The sequence below is a fragment of the Elephantulus edwardii genome, unplaced genomic scaffold, assembly GCF_000299155.1.
Source record: "Elephantulus edwardii isolate Elephantulus edwardi_28Jun2011 unplaced genomic scaffold, EleEdw1.0 scaffold00027, whole genome shotgun sequence".
Classification (NCBI taxonomy): Eukaryota; Metazoa; Chordata; class Mammalia; order Macroscelidea; family Macroscelididae; genus Elephantulus; species Elephantulus edwardii.
The window spans coordinates 16,684,603-16,704,276 of NW_006399777.1; the positions used below are offsets into that span (position 1 = coordinate 16,684,603).

The following is a 19,674-nucleotide window of genomic DNA, read 5'->3' on the forward strand; positions in this document are numbered from 1 at the left end:
AGTTTGTGAATAAGCAGAGGCCCATGCAAAAGAGGAAGAAGCACCAAATATGAGGGTCCACTGAGTATGGAAAGATGGCCTGGGTTTGAGCCCTGATTTTACTCCTCACTTGACCTTCTCTGGGCCTCAGTTTTCTCCTCAAATAGACCAGATGGCATCTAGGGTGTAGAGCACCTCAGGACTTTTCTCTATTTTGCTTTCAAATTGGAACCATTTTGTTAATGCTGCTAGTATTTTAAAACTATTTATGCAAAATCGTATTTGGTTCTTACATAATCTGCTCAGAGTCTCGATTTAATGAGGCATACATCATTATGGGTATTTTTAATGTTCAGATATTGTAAAATGGAACCAAGGAAGAGTTAAGCTAGTAATAGAGGTTTCTGTCCCATTTTAGAAATGCTGTCCTTCTTCTAAATGAGAGGAGGACCTCATTTGCAGGGCTGTAACGAGGGGAAGCTTGTTAAACCTGTGAATCCACTTCAGATCCACTTAGGTCACTGTGATGGCCCTTGTCAGACAATATGTGGAGAGAGAGAGGATTGAAGGCAGAGGCTCAGCAGAGCCCTGACAAGGTCTCTCAGCCAAACGCCAGGAAGGAAGGAAGGAAGGGAGGGAGGGAGGGAGGGAAAGATAGATATATAGATGGATGGATGGTGGGTGGATAGATGGAGGAGTGGATGGATGGATAGAGTATGGGTGAGTGGATGAGAAAGAGGGATAGATGGATGGATAGAATAGGTGGATGAGTGAGTGTGGGTGGATGGATGGATGGATGGATGGATGATGGAATAGATGAATGGGATGGATGGATGGATGGATGGATGGATGGATGGATGGATGGATGGAGGTATGGGTGAGGGGATGAGATGGATAGAGAGAATAGGTGTATGAGTAAGTGGAAAACGGATGGGTGGATGGATGGATGAATAGATGGAGGGTAGGTAGATGGATAAGTGGATGGATGAGATGGATAGATGGATGGAGTATGGGTGGGTGGATGAGAAATATGGATAGATGGATGGATAGAATAGGTGGATGAGTGAGTGTGGGATGGATGGATGGATGGATGGATGGATGGAATGGATGGATGGATGGACGGATGGATGGAGGTATGGAGATATGGGTGAGGGGATGAGATGGATAGAGAGAATAGGTGTATGAGTGAGTGGAAAACGGATGGATTAATGGATGAATAGATGGAGGGTGGATAGATGAGTGCATGGATGAGATGGATAGATGGATGGATAGAATAGGTGGATGAGTAAGTGTGGGATGGATGGATGGATGGATGGATGGATGGATGGAGTTACGGGTGAGGGGATGAGATGGATAGAGAGAATAGGTGTATGAGTGGAAGGCGGATGGATGGATGAATGGATAGGGTATGGGTGAGTGGAAGGGAGATGGATAGATAGATGGATAGAATAGGTGCACGAGTGAGTGTGGGATGGATGGATGGATGGATGATGGAATAGATGGATGGAATGGATGGATGGACTAGATGGGTGGAATGGATGGATGGATGGATGGATGGATGGATGGATGGATGGATGGATGAATAGATGGAGGGTGGATAGATAGATGAGTGGATGGATGAGATGGATAGATGGATGGATAGAATAGGTGGATGAGTAAGGGTGGGATGGATAGATGGATGGATGGATGGATGGATGGAGTTACGGGTGAGGGGATGAGATGGATAGAGAGAATAGGTGTATGAGTGGAAGGCAGATGGATGGATGGATGGATGAATAGATAGGGTATGGGTGAGTGGAAGGGAGATGGATAGATAGATGGATAGAACAGGTGTACGAGTGAGTGTGGGATGGATGGATGGATGGATGAGTGGACAGATAATGGCACTCCAGGACCATATGGAATAGGTATTGATGATGTTCTCAGTAATTGAGGGAAAAAAAGAATGACCTTTCTCAGTCATTTGAGAAATCACAACTTCAGCATTTGAGGGCTGGATAGGAGCCAGAGTTCCATCTGGTTTCACGGTAGCACCAGTGTATGTCTGTACAGCATAAAAAGATTGGGAGATTTTCATTAAGAACTTCTGAAATGAACGGGGGGGGGGCAGAGAAGGAGGGTGCCACTGCCTCATCTCTAGCTCCTTCTCTGGAGAGAAGTAACCCTCAGATCCTGGATATCCCTCCTCCTCCTCCTCTCAGCCACCCTGTCCTCATACCCAGTTTCCCTGATTTGGGCCCTTAGGGCTCAGTGGGCATTAAGAAGACTTTAGCCAGAATCCATGGTCTTCTCTGGGTGGGACAAGAGCTTGCTGTCCACCCATCTGCTGATCCCTGCCCTGGTCTGTCAGCCCTGTAGTGGACACGCTGGCAGCAGGGGCAATCCTGTGGGCAGTGAGGAAGCTGGAGACAGATGACCTCTACATCAGCATCAGACACAGTCATTAGTTTTCTGTCCGCCCTGTGTCTGTCCCAGAAACCTGAAACTGCAGACCAGGGTCTGGGCAGAGAAGCCTCCTACAACAGGGATTAGATATTCTTGAGTGTTTCCGGGAATCAGCTTCCCTCTGGTGCTTCCACGCAGCTCTTGAAATGATTATTGCTTGCATAGCCCCCCATTTATTTTTTTTGGGTGCCACAGTCTTGTCTCTTTCTAACCATGAGCAAAGAAGGAGGCTGATCACACCTCATGTTGCAGAATCCCAGACCACATGGCCTCACCGTGCCCCCTGGCCAAACCCAGGGTGCTCTGTGGCCCCTCCCCACTGCAGTACCATGTCTAAGTGTGGAGTCTTCCTTCTTCAGCTCAACAGAGGCTGGTGGCATTACCCACACTTCCCACACAGCACCTAAGCCTAGAAAATGTACCAGCGAATCTGCAGAAAATGAATGGTGGGGCACAAGTGGACTCTGTCATCAAACACGGCTGGGGGCTGCCGAGTCAGTGGATGTTGCTGTTAACGCAATTTCTTCCGTGCTGACTTCACGAGAGTCTGCAAATGGTCTAATGTTCCCTGCAAATCTCCAAGAGAACTGTAGAGGCTGTCGTCTTTATCAAACTAATTGGACCAGGGCACCTCTATACCAGATACAGTTTCTGGCTCTGGTGGAGTCAGGCTTTGGGGCTCATTGGTAAAGTCTCAGCGCCTAAAAGATTCCGTGAGACCTGGAACAGAGAGCTTCCTCTGTGGGTCTCAGCAGCTGACTAGTGGCCTCTCTGTGTCTGTCTCCAGCCTACCCCTGGGACCGATCCAGCCTGAAGTCCATGGCTCTGGACTTGCAGCAGTTTGAGAAACTAGACATCCATGCCTCACAGGTAGGAGATCCGAGTCCCTCTGGCCATGAGCCCTCAGAGGTAGCTTGGAGTTCCCTGATCCTGGGCAGCCAAACGTCTCCCCTGAATCCCCCTGGATGTGTCCCGGGTCACTTGGATGGATGCCCTGCACGTTCCTTTCCACAGCAAGAGCACCACAGGGCCCACAGCAGCAGTCCCTCTGGCCAGTTCACCCCCCCGACCATGCCACCCCCAGCCTGTGGACGAAGGGCATCATGGGAACCAGAGAGTCTGGTGTGAAGGACCATGGAGCTCAGCCTTTTCCCGGATATCACAGTGGAATATCCTAGGATGCTAAGCAAAGATAACCTCTTTTAGAAAGGTGACCCTGTGGTTGGTACATAATAAGGGCTTAGGAATTGACAAATGAATGCATGGTCCAATAAAGTCAGATTAGAGGCAGGGATGTCTGTAAGGAGACATGCAGCTGGCCTGGAGGGAGAAGTCTTTGCCTGGATTAAGTGGGGACATGGAGGGCCAAGGTCTACACTGGGCTGGAGGCAGAGGTAACTTGGCCACCAGTGTACGTGGAGTGAGGTGGACATGAGGAAAGAGGTTCCAGGATTGCTGGACTGAGTGCTCGGGAGAGAGCAGTGACCTCTCACCATGAGGGACTAAGAGGAAGGCACAAGTTTTAGGGATGACAAGTGTTTAGGGGACAATGGGCTTTGGGTTCCTTTAGCACGTTCATGAGAAATGACCACTGGGTAGCTGGACAGATGAGCCTGGAACATGTCATCACTTCAGGGCTGAGATTGCCAATTTGGTTGAGATTTGGTTAAGAACTGAAGCTGAGGGGTGAGTATCAATATAAGCAGCAGGGGGGAACCTGATGGGCCTGGGGCAATGTGGAAGATGAGATCAAGTCAAGAAGGATCTGTGTCCTGGAAGGTCCAGAGAGGGAGGCCATGGGCAGCGGGCACGGCCGACCGTGTGAGATGCGAGCAGATTCATCTCTGCTGCTTTGACATGGAAGGTACTTCTTACCCAGAAAGGCAGTTCAGATAAAGATTAGAGGCCTTTGCCGGACTCCAGAGGGTTGAGTAAAGACGATGAAGAAGAAACAACCCCCAGAAGCCTGAGAAAGGATGGCATAGGCACGCCTCCAAAGAGAGAGTGGGAAGACAGAGAAAATACAGCAACCAAAAAAGAAGGGCAGAAGATGAGGATGCCGGAGGGGGAGACAGGTGATTGGCAAAGAGCCCCTGCAAAGGCAAAAGCATGAGAACAAAGAAAGATGCGGAGGATGTGGGGCTCAACATTCCTGCCTGGGATTCTTGGAAGCCCAAGGCCAGGTCATCTGCTGAGAGAGGAAAGGAGGATGCCCAAAGATTGAAGAACGTAGGTGTTTGGTAATGACTGCCAGAAGCAATGGGACCGGCTGCTGACCAACCTTAGGAGACACCAGCAATCTAAACTTAGACCGAGACAGGCCCAGACGCAACCAGGCTGGAACTCAAGGACCAGAAGCCACGAAACTCTGTTTTGGGATTATATCAGGAGTCAGCCAGGCAGTAAGACAGATGGACAATGTGTTGAGTGTTTTTCTAGATTCTGAGAGAGGAACAAAGAGCCATGGGGTCTGAAGAGAGAAGAAAGTGAAGCAAAGACAAAGGAGGTGACTGGAAGAATGAAAGGTGCCGAGGTCCCCTTGGGATCCAAGAGCCAGGTGTGGTCAGATGGAGTTCAGATGTGACTGATGCTTCCAGGAGACGAGGGAGCATCTCAGATAGAGGTGACACTGAAGTTGAACATGAACCCAGGTGCTCTAGAAAGACTGAACCTGATGAGGGCTGCCTTCCCCCTCCCTTGTCCCTGTTTGCTACTGTGGGATTCTCCAAGGAAAACTGGTCTGTTCTCGCCCTGTCTGCTCTGGCTCGTTGCCCGCCTGGCTGGCCCCAGGATCTACAGAGCAGAGACAAGGTTGTTCTAGGATCAGGCCCTGACCTTGACCCAGCCACTGTTCTCATGTCTCAGGTGACAGTCAAAAGTGGTCTGGATGAGCTGGTGAGTGACCTGGTCCAGGAGGCCCACAGTGACCTGGAGAGGGTCCGCGCCGTCTGGATCTGGATCTGCCACCACATAGGTAGGCCCACCTGTGAAGCCACTGGCTCTAGAATGAAGCCCGTTGGACTCCTCATTTCCAGGGGTATCCCTGGGGTTTGATAACCAGTGTGTATGGCAAGAAGGAGCCTAAGAGAGAGGGACCCCCGGATGGCCAAGCTAGCAAAAGACCACCCAATAAGTGCACCCCATGTGTGCCAACAATCTCCATAGAGGGGTCATCCTTGGGTGGGGGATCCCACTTGGCCTTCTGCCCACAGCCAGAACTGGGGCCCCTCACGTGGCAGCTTGCCTCCCTCATCCGTGGCCCCTGTAATGCCTGCCTCACAGAGATGAGAATCCAGGGGTCATCTCCCCGGAGGGTGATTGTTAGTGGAAGGGACCACAGCCTTCCAAAGGTCACTGCAACCCGTAACGTGCGAGCGCCAGGAAGGTGGTCTGTTCTTCCCTCACTCCCGGTTCCCTCGCTGGTCACCTTGACCACCAAGCCCAGCCCAGTCTCCAGGATTGATTCTCAGGGCCACTTCTGGAGACCCGGGAGTGTGTGGCTGGCTTCCCATGGCTCTCCCCAAGATGACCTGGGAAGGCTCCCCAGGCGAAGCCCAGCCCCGAGGAGGTTGCTTCGGGGATGCCACTCCTTGCTTGGAGAGTCTCACAGGCACAGAGGAGCAGATTTCTGGTGCTGACCAAGAGTCAGACAGGCCAGAGGGCTACCTACCTGCCTGCTCCTGGCTGAATTCACGCCAGACCTTCAGGAATGGGGCTTAGAGATCGAATTCCCTGGCTTTGGTAGGAGGTCTGACGGGGAGCTCAGAGCCCACCTCCAGAGCGCCAAGCCTTCACCTTCTCCTCCTGGGCGTTGTTCAGTGTCATAGACGACTCCTAACAACCCTGTGAACGAAAGACCTGAACACTTGGATAACTTTCGTCATTTCTCCACATTCATAGTTTCCAGAGGCAAGCTATTTCAGAAGTGGATGCCACTCCTGTTTCCAAGCTTGTTTTAATCAGGGAGCTCCACCAAACACTGTCCACCATGGGTAACCATTATCACATTTGATTCATCAGTGTCACACTGTTCAGCTTCACAGCAACCACGAGTTACCTCTGTATAGCAAATGGACAGACCAGTGCTGTACCACTTAGAAGAATGTTTGACCAAAAATAATTAAAACCAGGCCTGAAGGCCTCAGATTAAAATCACCCACTTTTGACATGGTAACATCACTTTCTATCCACCAGGCCCACAGAGCTCTCTCTATGGGCCTTAAAGAAGAGAAATCAAAATCCTGAAGCAGAATGTTTTGTAGATTTTCTTTGCAACCTACACCTATACTTTAGATGGATAGACTGGCAGGTATGTCGTCGTTGTTGTTGTTGTTGTGTTTGTTATTGTTGTTGTTGGTAGAAGCCATTGAATCGACTATGCCCCATAGCAGCTTTGTGAACAATGGCTCTGAACCTCGTTCTATCCTTTGCTGTCCTCATTGCTACGGTCACTGTGTGGATCCATCTGATAGAAGGTCTTCTTCTCTTTCATTGACCCTCAATCTTTCCAAGCTTAATATCTTATTCCAAGCACTGGCCCCTCCTTACAACATGCCCAAAATATGTGAGACACAGTCCGCCCCGCCTCTAGATAGATGTTGTTGTTGTTGTTGTTGTTGTTGTTGTTGTTAGATCCAGTCGACCATGACTCTATGAACCTTGCCCTGCCCTGTTCTGTCCTCCTCATCTCTGATACCTGTCAGCCCACTGTTGCAGTCACTGTGTTAATCCACCTTGTTGAGAGAAATCAGTAGAAGGAGAGAGAAATCAGTCTATCCACATAGTGAGCTCTGGGGGCTCGGTGGAAGGAGTTGCACTGCCGGAGAGGAAGACCCTCAGTGAGGTGGATTGACCCGGTGACTGCAGCAATGGGCTCACGTGTACTGGAGACGGTGTGGAGGGCACGGGACAGGACAGCGGTCAGGTCTTTTCTCCACAGGGTCGCTATGAGACATACTCAACTCGATGGTACCTCACAACAGTGGGTGGGGGCAGCCCAAGATGACCCCTGAAGCACCCTGAGGGCGTGGTGGGACCCGAGAAGTCAAGCTTTGTCTCCTTTGCCCCAGTTGAGGCCGCATGCCCTTGGCGGTGTGTCTCTCATTACCCTCCTCCTTGCGACTGTCCCCAGAGTACGACATCGTGGCCGCACAGGAGAAGGACCGCCAAGCCCTCAAGCTCACCGACATCCTGCAGACCCAGAAGACGAACTGCGACGGCTATGCCGGGCTGTTTGAGAAAATGTGCAGGTAGGGGAGAGAGAGGGAGAGAGAGAGAGAGAGAGAGAGAGAGAGAGAGAGAGAGAGAGAGAGAGAGAGAGAGAGAGGTGGTCCTCAAAAGACAGCCATTCCCCAGAGGCCGGCACCCCCAGCCCCAGTCCTTCCAAGACTTTGCCTCCAGGCCAGGCCTGAAACTTCCGTTTGCAGGAATCCAGGCGGGTCCAGAAAAGGTCAATTCCTCCCTTTAAAACGCCGCATAATTGACTTTGTACCATCTGCCTGGCTTCGAGATGCATTAGCATAATGGCAGATGAGTGCACAGAGATAATTTGGTTATAAAAGGCCCTTTTCCCACCTTCTCACAGCTCCGAAGCTGAAGGTTAGAGGAATGGCAGACTTAGGAAGGGGAGGACAGGGCTGCCCCGGGGGCTGGCGAACAAGTTCCCTCCGAGGAAGCAGAAGGCCTCCTATGAAGAAGATGTACCCATCAGAAAAGCTATTGAATCACCAGCACCCGCTTCTCTGGGGGACCTTGCGGCCCATTCTCAGTGCTCTGGGGTGACAAGGGCTGAACTGGGGGAAAGGTGGCAGCTCTCGCTTAACAGGGACCAGGCCTGGCTGGAGGGGAAACTATTTGTGTGTGCAGCGTCAGTCATTTCTCGGTGGCCTCAAAGCAGACTTGAAGCTAAAGGGACACAGGAAGCCACTCCAGCCACGTGTGCTTTCTCAGGCTTACTGGACTCCCCAGGAGACAACGATCAGACCCTGGGGACCACCAAGGCTCCCCCTCTTCTGGGAACATGTGAGCAGCTGCTTAGTGAGGCTGCAGGCCCCAGAGGTCAGCCCCCCAGGACAACAGGTGGGAAGCCATGGAAATGGCCCTTAGGCAGGTGACTGTGAGTGCTGCACAAGTGTCCCAGGGCAGCCAGCTCCTAGGGGACACACAACCCCCGAGCTGGACCCCTCCACCCAATCCCCACCCCCCTGCACCCCATCTTTGTCATCACCCCAAATATAAAGCAGACACACACTTGGCAGTTCTAATGCCTTCTCCTCCCTCCCCTCACCCCGAGGCCCCAGCGTCAGGACAAATAAGGCAGATCAGGGTGTGGGGGTCATCACCCTGGCTGCTACCCCAGCCTCTCCTTCCATCGTGTCCTGCTGCTGCCCCCGAATCCAGGGGCCCCGGCACCCCCACCTGCCTCTCTCAGGAGCCCCGCTCCTCTCTGACCTCCCCGTCCAGGCTTCTCTGGCCCTAGTTTCCTGAAGAAGATGAAAAGTCCACCCCGTCACGCAGAGTCTTCCAAAATCGAACCTTTCAGACCTGTATCCATGAGCACCTCCTGCACGCATGGAAGGACTGTGACTAGTGACCTAAAGATTGGCAGTTCATGGCTTTGACAAGCACTGTGGCATTTGGACAAGAACAAACTGGGAGGAGGGTAGAGAGAATAGTGCAACAATGAGTGAATGGAAACCCCAAATCTCTGTAAATGTTTATGAAAATTAATAAAATATAATTATAGGGGGAAAAAAAGATTGGCAGTTCAAGCCCACCCACAGCTATGAGGGAAAAAGACGTGACCGTCCACTTCTGTGAGGAAATCCTGCGGGCAGTTCTGCTCTGTCCTTCCGGGTCACTGTGGTGTGGAATCGCCCCGGCCACAGTGGGTTCAGTTTGGGACTTTTATACATTTGTCCTTTTAAACTTACACTGCTCCCCTCTCCCTGACACTCTCCCCACCTGTTACCCCAGCAAAGCGGACCCTCTCCCTCCACTCCCGCCACGTCACCGGTGTTCCTCACACACCTGCTGCTGTGTTGCCCTGAGGAACCCTCGTGGCACAATGGTTAAACACTCAGTTGCTAACATAAAGGTCAGTGGTTCAAATCCATCAACCCCTTCTTGGGGGGACAATGAGGCAGTCTGTCTGGTTCAGTAAAGACTGAGGACACCAGAAACCCTACAGGCATTTCCACTATATCCTATCACCAACATAGAGAGAGATCAGTTGGCCTAGTGGAAAGAAAGTGATGCTACCAAGCCAAAGGTCGTGTAGCCCTGGTGTGTCCACTTGCTGTACAGAGGTGACTTGTGGTCGCTGTGAAGCTGAACACTGTGACACTGATGTGTCAAATGTGATAATGGTCACCCATGGTGGGCAGTGTTTGGTGGAGCTCCCCGATTAAAACAAGTTTGGAAGCAGGAGTGGCATCCACTTCCGTATTAGCTTGCCTCCGGAAACCCTGTGAACCTGGAGAGAGGATGAAAGTCACACAAGTGTTGAGGACTTTTGTTCGTAGAGTCGCTATGAGTCACCTACGACTCGACGGCACTGAACAACAACCACCACCACCTAGGGGGTCGTGGTGAGTTGGCATGAGTGCCGTGGCAGGGGACTGCTGGCATGGTGTTGCCTTGTTTTCTTATTTAAATCCTTCTAAAGTTTAAAAACATGCTTGTTTATTATAGAGCGTTTATAACATGTATGGGGAGCGCTGGTGGCATAGTGGTAAGGAGCTGTGCTGCTAACACGAAGGCACCCTGTTCAAATCCACCAGCTGCTCCATGGGAGAAGGATGGGCAGTCTCCTCTACTCTGATCTACTCTGAAAACCTGCTGGAAAGTCAACTGTGGATTGTTTCCAACAACATACACAACCACAACAACATGACATGTACAGAAGCAAAGAGAACATTTAAAATTACCCACTTAGAGAAAATATGGTCAACTTTTTGTCCTGTCCTCTCTAGACCTTGTTCTGTGCACGTACATGTTGTTGTTTTTATTTGCCATCAAGTTGCCTGTGACTCATCACCACCTTATGTACAACAGCTCTACACCCTGCTCTATCTTGAGCCAATTTCATTGTCTCTGACACACATGCCTCCATTACCCCAGTCACTGTCAATCCAGTTCATCCAGGGTCTTCTTCTCTTGTGCTGTCCCTCCACCCTCCCAAGCATGATGTCCCTCTCCAAGAACTGGTTTCTCCTGGCCACATGCCCAAAGTATGTGAGACGGAGCTGCAAAATCCTTGCCTTAAAGGAGCAGCCTGGTTTCACCCTCTCTAGGACAGACTCATTTGTTCTCTTGGCAGTCCATGGTACATTCAATACTCTTCTCTAGCACCACAACTCAAAGGCATTAATTCTTCAGAAGAATCATAGAAACCATCCTTAGTCATTGTCCAGCTTTCTGATGCATAGCAAGTAATTGCAAAGACCATGGCCTGGATCAGGAGCACCTTAGTCTCCAATCTAACACCATTGCTCTTTATAATCACTCTTATCTTTTCATTCACTATAGAACCAGATCTTCAATGTCTCTGCCTCTCCCGCCTCTTTTCCCACAAGAACTCCTCCATATCCTACACACAGTGGGCCTTTGGTGGATATTTATTAAATCACAGGAAATGATGGGACTTTCCAAGCAACAATATGTGAAATTGTTGTTGTCAGGTATTATTAAATCAAGTATAACTCAGAGCAACCCAGTGAATAATAGACCTGAGCCCTGCCCTATCCTGTGCCATCTTCATAATCTCTTGACACACGTGAGCCCATTGCTGCAGTCACTGTATCAAACCATCTGGTTAAAGATTATGTGTGAAATGGGCTTCTTTTATTTTATTTTCCAAAAATAACAATCTCTTTTGAACTCCCTGGGTGCCTAAGCATCTCTTTAAGAATGTTATTCTTTTTATTTGAATTTTAAACTCAAGTTCTTTGTTGGTTTTCAATTTTTTTCCCAACTTTTCCTGTCTTTCTGGAATAGGGAGTATTTTTGTTCCTTGGAATTTTCCTGCACCCTGCTCCAGCCCACACAAATGCAGAAAATTGACATTTGCCTCAAGTGAGACTGTCATCTTTTTAGCCTGGTCCAAATGCTCTGCAGTGGCCACATTCTGGCCTCCAGCGGCCTGCAGCAGGTCGTTAAAACCCAGCTCCGTAGTGCGCATCATTTAAAGTTATGTTTCCCACCAGGCAGTGGTCCCTGTACAAGGTTCCTCCATTGCCCAGGACATCTGTAACTCCCAGTAGAAATTCTTTTACATTTTGTTTTACCTGTTCATGCATCACTTTCTTAATCTCCTCCAACTTTAAAATAACTGTCAAGACTTTGGTCAGTTCATTAACTAATTCCTTGTTAGCTGAAAGCAGGGCATTCACATATGCCAAGTTACCCAGACGCAGTCGTCACCATGGCCTTTGAGCGGGAATTGTGTGCACCCGGACGTCATTGATTCACACCCTTCCCCTTCCACTTCCGTGCAAAAGCCTCCTTGAAGAAAAAGAGTCAACAAAGTCATTTTCTGGGGATCCAGGTGTTTTAGAAGCATCTTTCCTTTCCGAATTTGCCTTCTCAAATGACTGTTAGTTTTTGCTCTTGTGTTGCTTTCAGACCATTGCATTTCTACCCACTGGCCTTGGCTCTTCTGACTTTCTCCTGGAGGCAGCATTCATGTCTCTCCTCCGGCTTCCATCGCCTTCAACTGTAAATTATTCTGCTTCATTCTTTGGCAAGGGCCATGCTTAATCCCCCGAGCCTCCAGCTACATTGAGTCCATCTTTGATGTGGCTCTAACACCACTTCTTGTTGTTGTTCGGTGCCATAAAGTGGAGTCCAACTCATCAGAACACTGAAACAACAGACCAGAACCCTGTCATCCTATCCCACGCAGTCCTCACCGTCTCTGACACATGTGAGCCCGTTGCTGCAGTCGCTGTGCCAAGTCATTTCAATGAGAATCTTCCTCTCTTTCTCTAACCTTTCAAATTAGCAAGCATAGTGGGCCTTTCCAAGGAATAGCCTCTCCCAACAACCTGCCCAGAGTTTACAGATGAAGCTTCTTCGTGTCTGTGGCTAAGGAGCATTCTGGCTGCACCTTCTCCAAGGCTTATCTGTTTGTTCTTTTGGTAATCCATGGGACATTCACTACTCTTCTCCACACCACAGCTCAAAGGCATCGATTCTTCTCCTGTCATCCTTATTTACGGTCCAGCTCTCAGATATATATAGCAAGTGGTTGAAAAGACCATAGGCATACCTTAATTTTCAAACTGGTATCATTGGGACAGGTCCTTTGAGAGGGACATCATGGTAGGGTGGAGGGACAGTGCAGGAGGGGAAGGCCCTCTATGAGGTGGATTGATTCAATGATTGGGGTAATCGGGATGGGTGTGTCAGAGACAATGCGATTGGCACAGGACAGCAGGGTTTAGGGCTGTTGTACATAGGGTCGCTATGAGTCGCAAGTGACTCAATGGCACATAACAACAACAATCATTGCACTTAAGTATTTGTGAAAAGTCTCTGAATGCAGACTTACCCGATGCAGTATGTCTCCTGGTCTCCTGCCTTCTGATTGTGAATTCAAGTAAGATGAAATCACTAACAACTTCAATCTTTTCTCCATTTACCCTGATAGTGTCTGTGGGCCCCGTGGTGGGGATTTTTCTGTCTTCTTGATGTTGAGATGCAATCCATTTTGAAGACTGTAGTCTTGGCTCCTCTGCAGGGTTTCAAGTCCTTCCTCACAGCAAACAGGTTTCACAAACCTTTCACAAGAGGTTGTGTCATCTGCACGGCGCAGATTGTGGGTGAGCCTTCCTCCAAGCCTGATGCCACATTCCTCTTCAAAACACCACTTGTTAGCAGATTTTCCAAAAAGACTTATTTACCAGAGAGACACTCTGATGCTGAGGGAGCTGGTTGTCACCGGTCAGCCGCCACCTCATCTCCTCATCCGTCCTCCACCTGTCACCGGAAGAGAGCAAGGGGCGTGCAGCCAAGCAGATGCTTATAATCATCACCACGCCTTTTTTCCTATCTCTTTCCAAGACTCAAACACACAAAAAAATGGCCCTTTAAACCTTCTGGGAGGTGCAAATTAATTTCTTCTCCAACCTGACATTTTCCTGTTTTTGTTGTTGTTATTATTAGTTGCCATCAAGTTGAGTATGACCCATAACGACCCTCTGAACAACAGATCAGAACCCTGTCCTCTCCTGTGCCGTCCTCACATTTCCTGACACACTAGAGCCCATTGCAGCAGTCACTGTGTCAATCCACCTGGTTTCCACCTGATTAAGGGTCTTTATCTTTTTAACCAACCCTCCCCCTCCACCTTTCCAAGCATGATGTCCCTCTCCAAGGAATAGCCTCTCCTGGCAACATGCGTGAAGTATATGAGACAAAATTCATGCTTCGTACATTTCATATTCCAATTACTAAAGGATGTTTGACGCTGGTTCTCCTCATTTTGGTTGACTTTCAATCTGAGCTCTACCTCTAATACTTTAACTATTGTGTTTCTTTGCTGCTCATAGAGTTTTCAGAGGCCTAATATTTAAGAAGTAGGTGGCTAGTCCTGATTTCCTAGTTTATCTTAGTCTGCGAACTCTACTGAAACCTGTCCACCATTGGTGACCCTTGTAACATCTGATACACTGGTGCAATGACCTTAAGCATCACAGAAACACACAAGTTACCTCAGTACAGCAAACTGACAGACAAATGTTATGCTAACTAGAGCAATGTATTTCATACACATGCGCACACACACACACGCACACAAGTTGTTGTTGTTGTTATGTGCTGTTGACTCATAGTGTCTCTATCTACAACAGCCCTAAACCCTGCTCTGTCCTGTGCCAATTTTATTGTCTCTGACACACCTACCCTCATTACCCCAATCACTGAATCAATCTATCTCATCTCTTGTGTTGTCCCTCCACCCGCCCAAGCATGACATCCCTCTCCAAGGAGTGATCCCTCCTTGCAACATGTCCAAAATATGTGAGACGAAACTTCAGAATCCTTGTCTTCAAGGAGCAGCCTGGTTTCACCCTCTCCAGGACAAACCTGTTTGTTCTCCTGGCAGTCCATGGTATATTCAACACTCTTCTCCAGCACCACAGCTCAAAGGCATCAATTCTCCTTCTATCATCCCTAGTCAGTGTCCAGCTTTCTGATGCATAGCAAGGAATGGCAATGAAAGTACTAATTTTACAAAACGTAATACATTTTTCCCCCTATAAGACCATCTAAACACACTCTACCATCCCCAGCCTTATAGCCATGCCAAGGGATGGCGCTCACAGATTAACTACATTGCAATAGTAAACCATCTCATCACATCACTCTTTATACTGTGGATAACTTTGTAGATTAAAATATGAGGATCCTGGGTGGTGCTGTGCCCTACAGGCTGTGATGCTAATTACAAGGTCAGGGATTTGGATCCACCAGTTGTTCCACAGGAGAAAGATGGGCGTCCTCCTCCTGTTGAGGCTCCCAGCCTCAGAAACTGACAGGAGGTCGCTTGATGGCAGTGAGCTTGGTTTTAGAAGAGCTTTTGCTGCTTCTGCTGCTGCTACTGTTACTGTTGTTAATTTGGTGTAATTCACTGCCCCAAACTATGTGTCAGGGCAGCATCTAGCATCTTTGTGCTCTGTTTTATCTAGAGTAGAGGATCCCGAGCCAAGTCCGCCTGCTTCCCTGAAGCTCTGACTCTTTAGAGAGGATTTTGCTGAGGCTGCAGCTTGCTCTGAACAAGACCTTGGAGTAAGAACTCTGAGGGTGATTGTTGTTGTTATGTGCAGTCAAGTCACCTGTGACTCATAACTCTGAACTTCGTCCTATCCTGAGCCACTCTCACTGACTCCAACACACCTGGTCCCGTCGCCCCAGTTATCATGTCAATCCATTTCAACCAAGGTCTTCCTCTCTTGTGTTGTTTATTACTCCACCCTTCAGAACATGATGTCCTTCTCCACGGACTGTTTCCTCCTGGCCACATGCCCAAAATGTGTGAAATGGAACTTCAAAATCCTAGCCTCCACGGAGACACTTGGTTTCACCCTCTCTAAGACAGGCTGATTTGTTTTCTTGGTGGTCCATGGTATACTCAAGATTAGGTCTGTTAATTGCTTATTGTCTCTACTCCCTGCTGGACAGCTACAAGTGACTCTAAAATCATATCAAGGGAGTCATCATTGGATAGCCTTAATGTCCTGGGGTTTGTGCCACGGTGGGCATCGGTACCAGGTTTGAAGAGGGTCACACCCATGCAGTGCTGGCATGAGCGGGAGGCCCTGGCTTACCTGCCCTGGTCCTCTCTTGTGCCCGGGCTCCATGCGGACACGGCACCTCTTTCTGTCCTCATACAACTCTTGAGTGCACAGGAAGTGAGGCCCATCATTTTCTGTCGCTCAGTGACTTCCGTGCGTGGCACCTCGACCCAGCTCCTCCCTCACATGCTCATAGATTGACAGCAGTGACTCTGGTCCCCTCAGTAGCTCTTTCCGCCCCTACGTGAACGTTGTGTTCCTTAAACACTGTTATCTCCCTGGTTCCCTTATTGTAGAAGCAAGCCTCTTCTTACATCTGCACTATCTTCCTGACGAGCTTCTCGCAAGCAAGCTCTGAGGGGAAGCATTTCAGAAACGCACCAAACGTCGGGAGGAGCTCGCTCTGTGGGTTAGGCAGGACCAGCCAGCACTGTGGCCCCTGGGGATGAGGACCTCAAGGCTGTGTATCTGTGAGCCTGGGAGAGGTGGGAAGGGGAGATGCTGAGAAGCTGATGGACAGACAGCAGGTCTGAGGCCTGAGACTACACACGGTCAGGGGAGGCCACCCCATGGCGCGCCCCTCAGACCCTGTCTGTCTGCAGGATGGCTGGAGTGCAGTGCATGACGGTGCCCGGCTACTCCAAGGGCTTTGGCTACCAGACGGGACAGAGCTTCACGGGAGAATTCGACCACGCCTGGAACGCTGTGTACCTGGAGGGGAGATGGCACCTGGTGGACAGCACCTGGGGCAGCGGCCTGGTGGACAAGACCACCTCCAAGTTCACCTTCCTGTGAGTACCAGTCTTGGTCTTGCTAGACCTTCGGTCTGTGGAAGAGGCATAAGGCTGAAGGAGGGTGGGAAATCAGAGAGCCAGGGTGCTGGCTGGACACACAGCCCATCCCATGGGCTGCTGCGGGACCCAGGGCTTTTTGTCACCTCACTCTGCTGATTAAAACACTTCTCTGCTTCCCAATGGCTCTGCCACCGGAGTGCCCACCCCCTCCAGCGTTTGCCCACTGGCCACGGAAACCAGGGCTTTGTTAATTGTCTGCAGGATACCTGCAGGTCTCCAGCCCTTATCTGTCACTGTGCATGGTGCCAGAACCCTCTAGTAGCCCTCCCAGCTGCACACGGCCACATCACACCTCTGAGGAAGGGATAATGATTTGGTGGGAAGGGTGCTGTTGACAGAGTCCCTGTGAGCTGGGCTGGGACATTTCTGTCTCCTGATGCTCTGGCCCCCTTCACCCACGGTCATGGCATTCCTTGTACACCATTTGTCTATCCAATTAAGAGTCCTTTTTACCGAAGAAAAAAGTCAGAGGGTTCCCCTTAATTTTTAAATCTTGGCATCTGTCTCAACGCTCCCACACACATGTTAAATACAGGCCCCCTGGTTCTCACACACTGGACTCATGGGTGGCTCCTGCCCATCTGGGAGCTCTGAACACCACACGCCTTCATCAGGGTGAAGCAGCACCCCCATCTCAGAATAAGCTCTCCTTGCCCAACTCGGGGTCCACAGAGTCCTGCCCACACGAGCTGCAGACACAGAGGAGATTCTGAGGGGCTTGTGGTCGGGAGGAGGACTGGACTCATTCAGGCCCTCATTGCCCTCCGCAATTCCCCTGCCTGACGCCTGGGCCCTGGGCTCTGCTGCCTGTACGTGTGTGTCTGACTGTGAGAGTCGGGCGAGCCCATTCCCCCACGTGATGTCCTAGGATGCTCAAAGTGGACCAGTGCCGCAGGCTTTGGCCTTCTCACACACCTTAGCGAGATGAGCCCCCAGAACTAGAAAAAGCTGCCCAAGATCACACAATGATGCTGCCGCTCTTGATATGAGGGTGAGGGTGGGACTCCCTCTGTGTGCGTTAGCCCCAGGGAAGTCCCTCTGCCGAGCAGGTCTGCAGCCGCTTGCTCTCCTGTGTCTCCACCCCTCCAGCTACAATGAATTCTACTTCCTCACCCACCCTGCCCTGTTCATCGAGGACCATTTCCCGGACAACAAGAACTGGCAGCTGTTGAAGCCCCCGCAGTCCCTGAGGCAGTTTGAGGAGAGCATGTATCACAAGAGTGAATTCTACAACAAGGGGATGCTGAGCGCCCATCCGGACTGCGCCGTGATCAGAACAGGTAACCCCGGAGCGGGGACTGCCCGGCCTGGTCCCCGTGGGACTGCCTGCCAGGGTCCCAGAGGTGACCTATGAGCACAGTGTAAGGCCCGTGTGTGTGCAGGGAAGGGAGGAGATGTGCAGACCACCTGACCACCAGGGCAAGATGCAGGCACAGGTTTGCAAGGGCAGGAGTCCGTTTACACACGTGTGTGAGCCTTGAGGAAAAGGCCCTGAACGTTCATGTTCAAAGACAGACTGAAACCTGAGCTAGAGACAAATGAAAAGACAGTAGTTTCTCGAGATAGAAAACTTAGGTTTGCAAGGGCAGGAATCCGTTTACACACGTGTGTGAGCCTTGAGGAAAAGGCCCTGAACGTTCATGTTCAAAGACAGACTGAAACCTGAGCTAGAGACAAATGAAAAGACAGAGTTTCTCGAGATAGAAAACTTACTGACCAGGGAAAAGGCAGCGCAACACAGCTCTTGTGGCAGCGGGCTGGAGCGTTTCCACTGAAGGTGGAGATAGCTAACTGCACCCCTAACTCAAACAATTCTTTTTTGCAACATGTAGCAAAATTAAGAATCATCTAGACTAATAGGAAATGCTAGTTTAAACTTCCTAAACTAGATGCCTCTGGAAACTCTACAAACTCTCTTCTAAATGTACAGAAATGATGTTAATTATAGAACAGAGTTCAGGTCTTATTTTTTTTCTTTTTTAAAAATTATTATTCATTTTAATGAACATTTACAGAGACTTTGGATTTCCATTCATTCATTGTTGCACCTTTCTCTCCTCCCAACCCTCCCCCCTAGTACCCTACCCTCTTGGAAAAGAAAAAGAAAAATTCTTTCATTGTTTTACAAACCCTCCTCCAGGTCTGCTCCACCATGTAGCCCTCTGGACTCCTGTCATGACAAAAATACCTAATCACATATCCCTTTTAGACAGTTTTCTCCCTCATCTGTTTCAATGCAGTATACATTATTGAACCCGTCTTTCTCAGTCTCCCCCCAACCCCAATGTCAGTCCTGTTTTACAACAGTGGCACCATGCAGTATTTGTCCTTTTGTGACTGAGATATTTCACTCAGCATTATGTTCTCCAGAGTCAACCATTTTGAATACTATTGCATGAGTTCCTTGTTTTTCAATGCAGCATAGTATTCCATTGTGTGAATATACCACAGCTTCTCTATCCATTCATTTGTTGATGGGCACTTAGGTTGTTTCCGACACCTTGCTATTGCGAACAAAGTCACGATAATCTTTGGTGTACATATATCTGCTTGGGTGGTGGTTATGGTCTTTTTCGGGCATATTCCCAGTAGTGAAATTGCTGGGACAAATGGTATCTCTATTTGCAACTTTTTGAGAAAGCGCCATACCGCCTCCCACAGTGATTGCACCATTTCAAACTTCTACCAACAGTGAACAACAGTTCAGGTCTTTTGTGCAAAGCCTACTCTGAGTCATATTTGACCTGACAACACTTAACCACTGCTAAGTGAGACTAGTGCTGTTATATCTAGAGGAACACTCTTCCACTTTGCACATCACTCTTTGTCAATTTGCTGTATGAGGTAAACCGGGTTTGCTGAACCTTGTGCCATGGGGATATCAAAGATCAGAATGGTTTCCCGGTGTGGACAGTGTTGGGTGGAGCTCCCAGCTGTAAAACAGGTTTGGAAGCAGGAGTGGCACTCACTTCCTGAACCACATGCCTTCAGAAACTCTATGAACTTGGAGAAACAATGATAACTATGGAAAGACATTAGGTGTTTTGTTCAGAGTCACTATGAGTCAACCTCAACTCAATGGCAATCAACAACAGCAACAA

At 49.4% G+C, this 19,674-nt stretch overlaps 1 protein-coding gene across 1 annotated transcript in view; it reads left to right on the top strand.

Annotated features, from left to right (window-relative positions):
* KY (kyphoscoliosis peptidase) overlaps window positions 1–19,674 on the top strand; it is a 57,702-nt gene that overhangs the window by 33,038 nt on the left and 4,990 nt on the right. Inside the window, exons 6-10 of the mRNA XM_006883370.1 lie at window positions 3,212–3,294; window positions 5,290–5,398; window positions 7,556–7,673; window positions 16,322–16,510; window positions 17,663–17,853. Of these exons, the coding sequence (XP_006883432.1) occupies window positions 3,212–3,294; window positions 5,290–5,398; window positions 7,556–7,673; window positions 16,322–16,510; window positions 17,663–17,853 (690 nt within the window). The remainder of the gene's footprint in view (window positions 1–3,211; window positions 3,295–5,289; window positions 5,399–7,555; window positions 7,674–16,321; window positions 16,511–17,662; window positions 17,854–19,674) is intronic.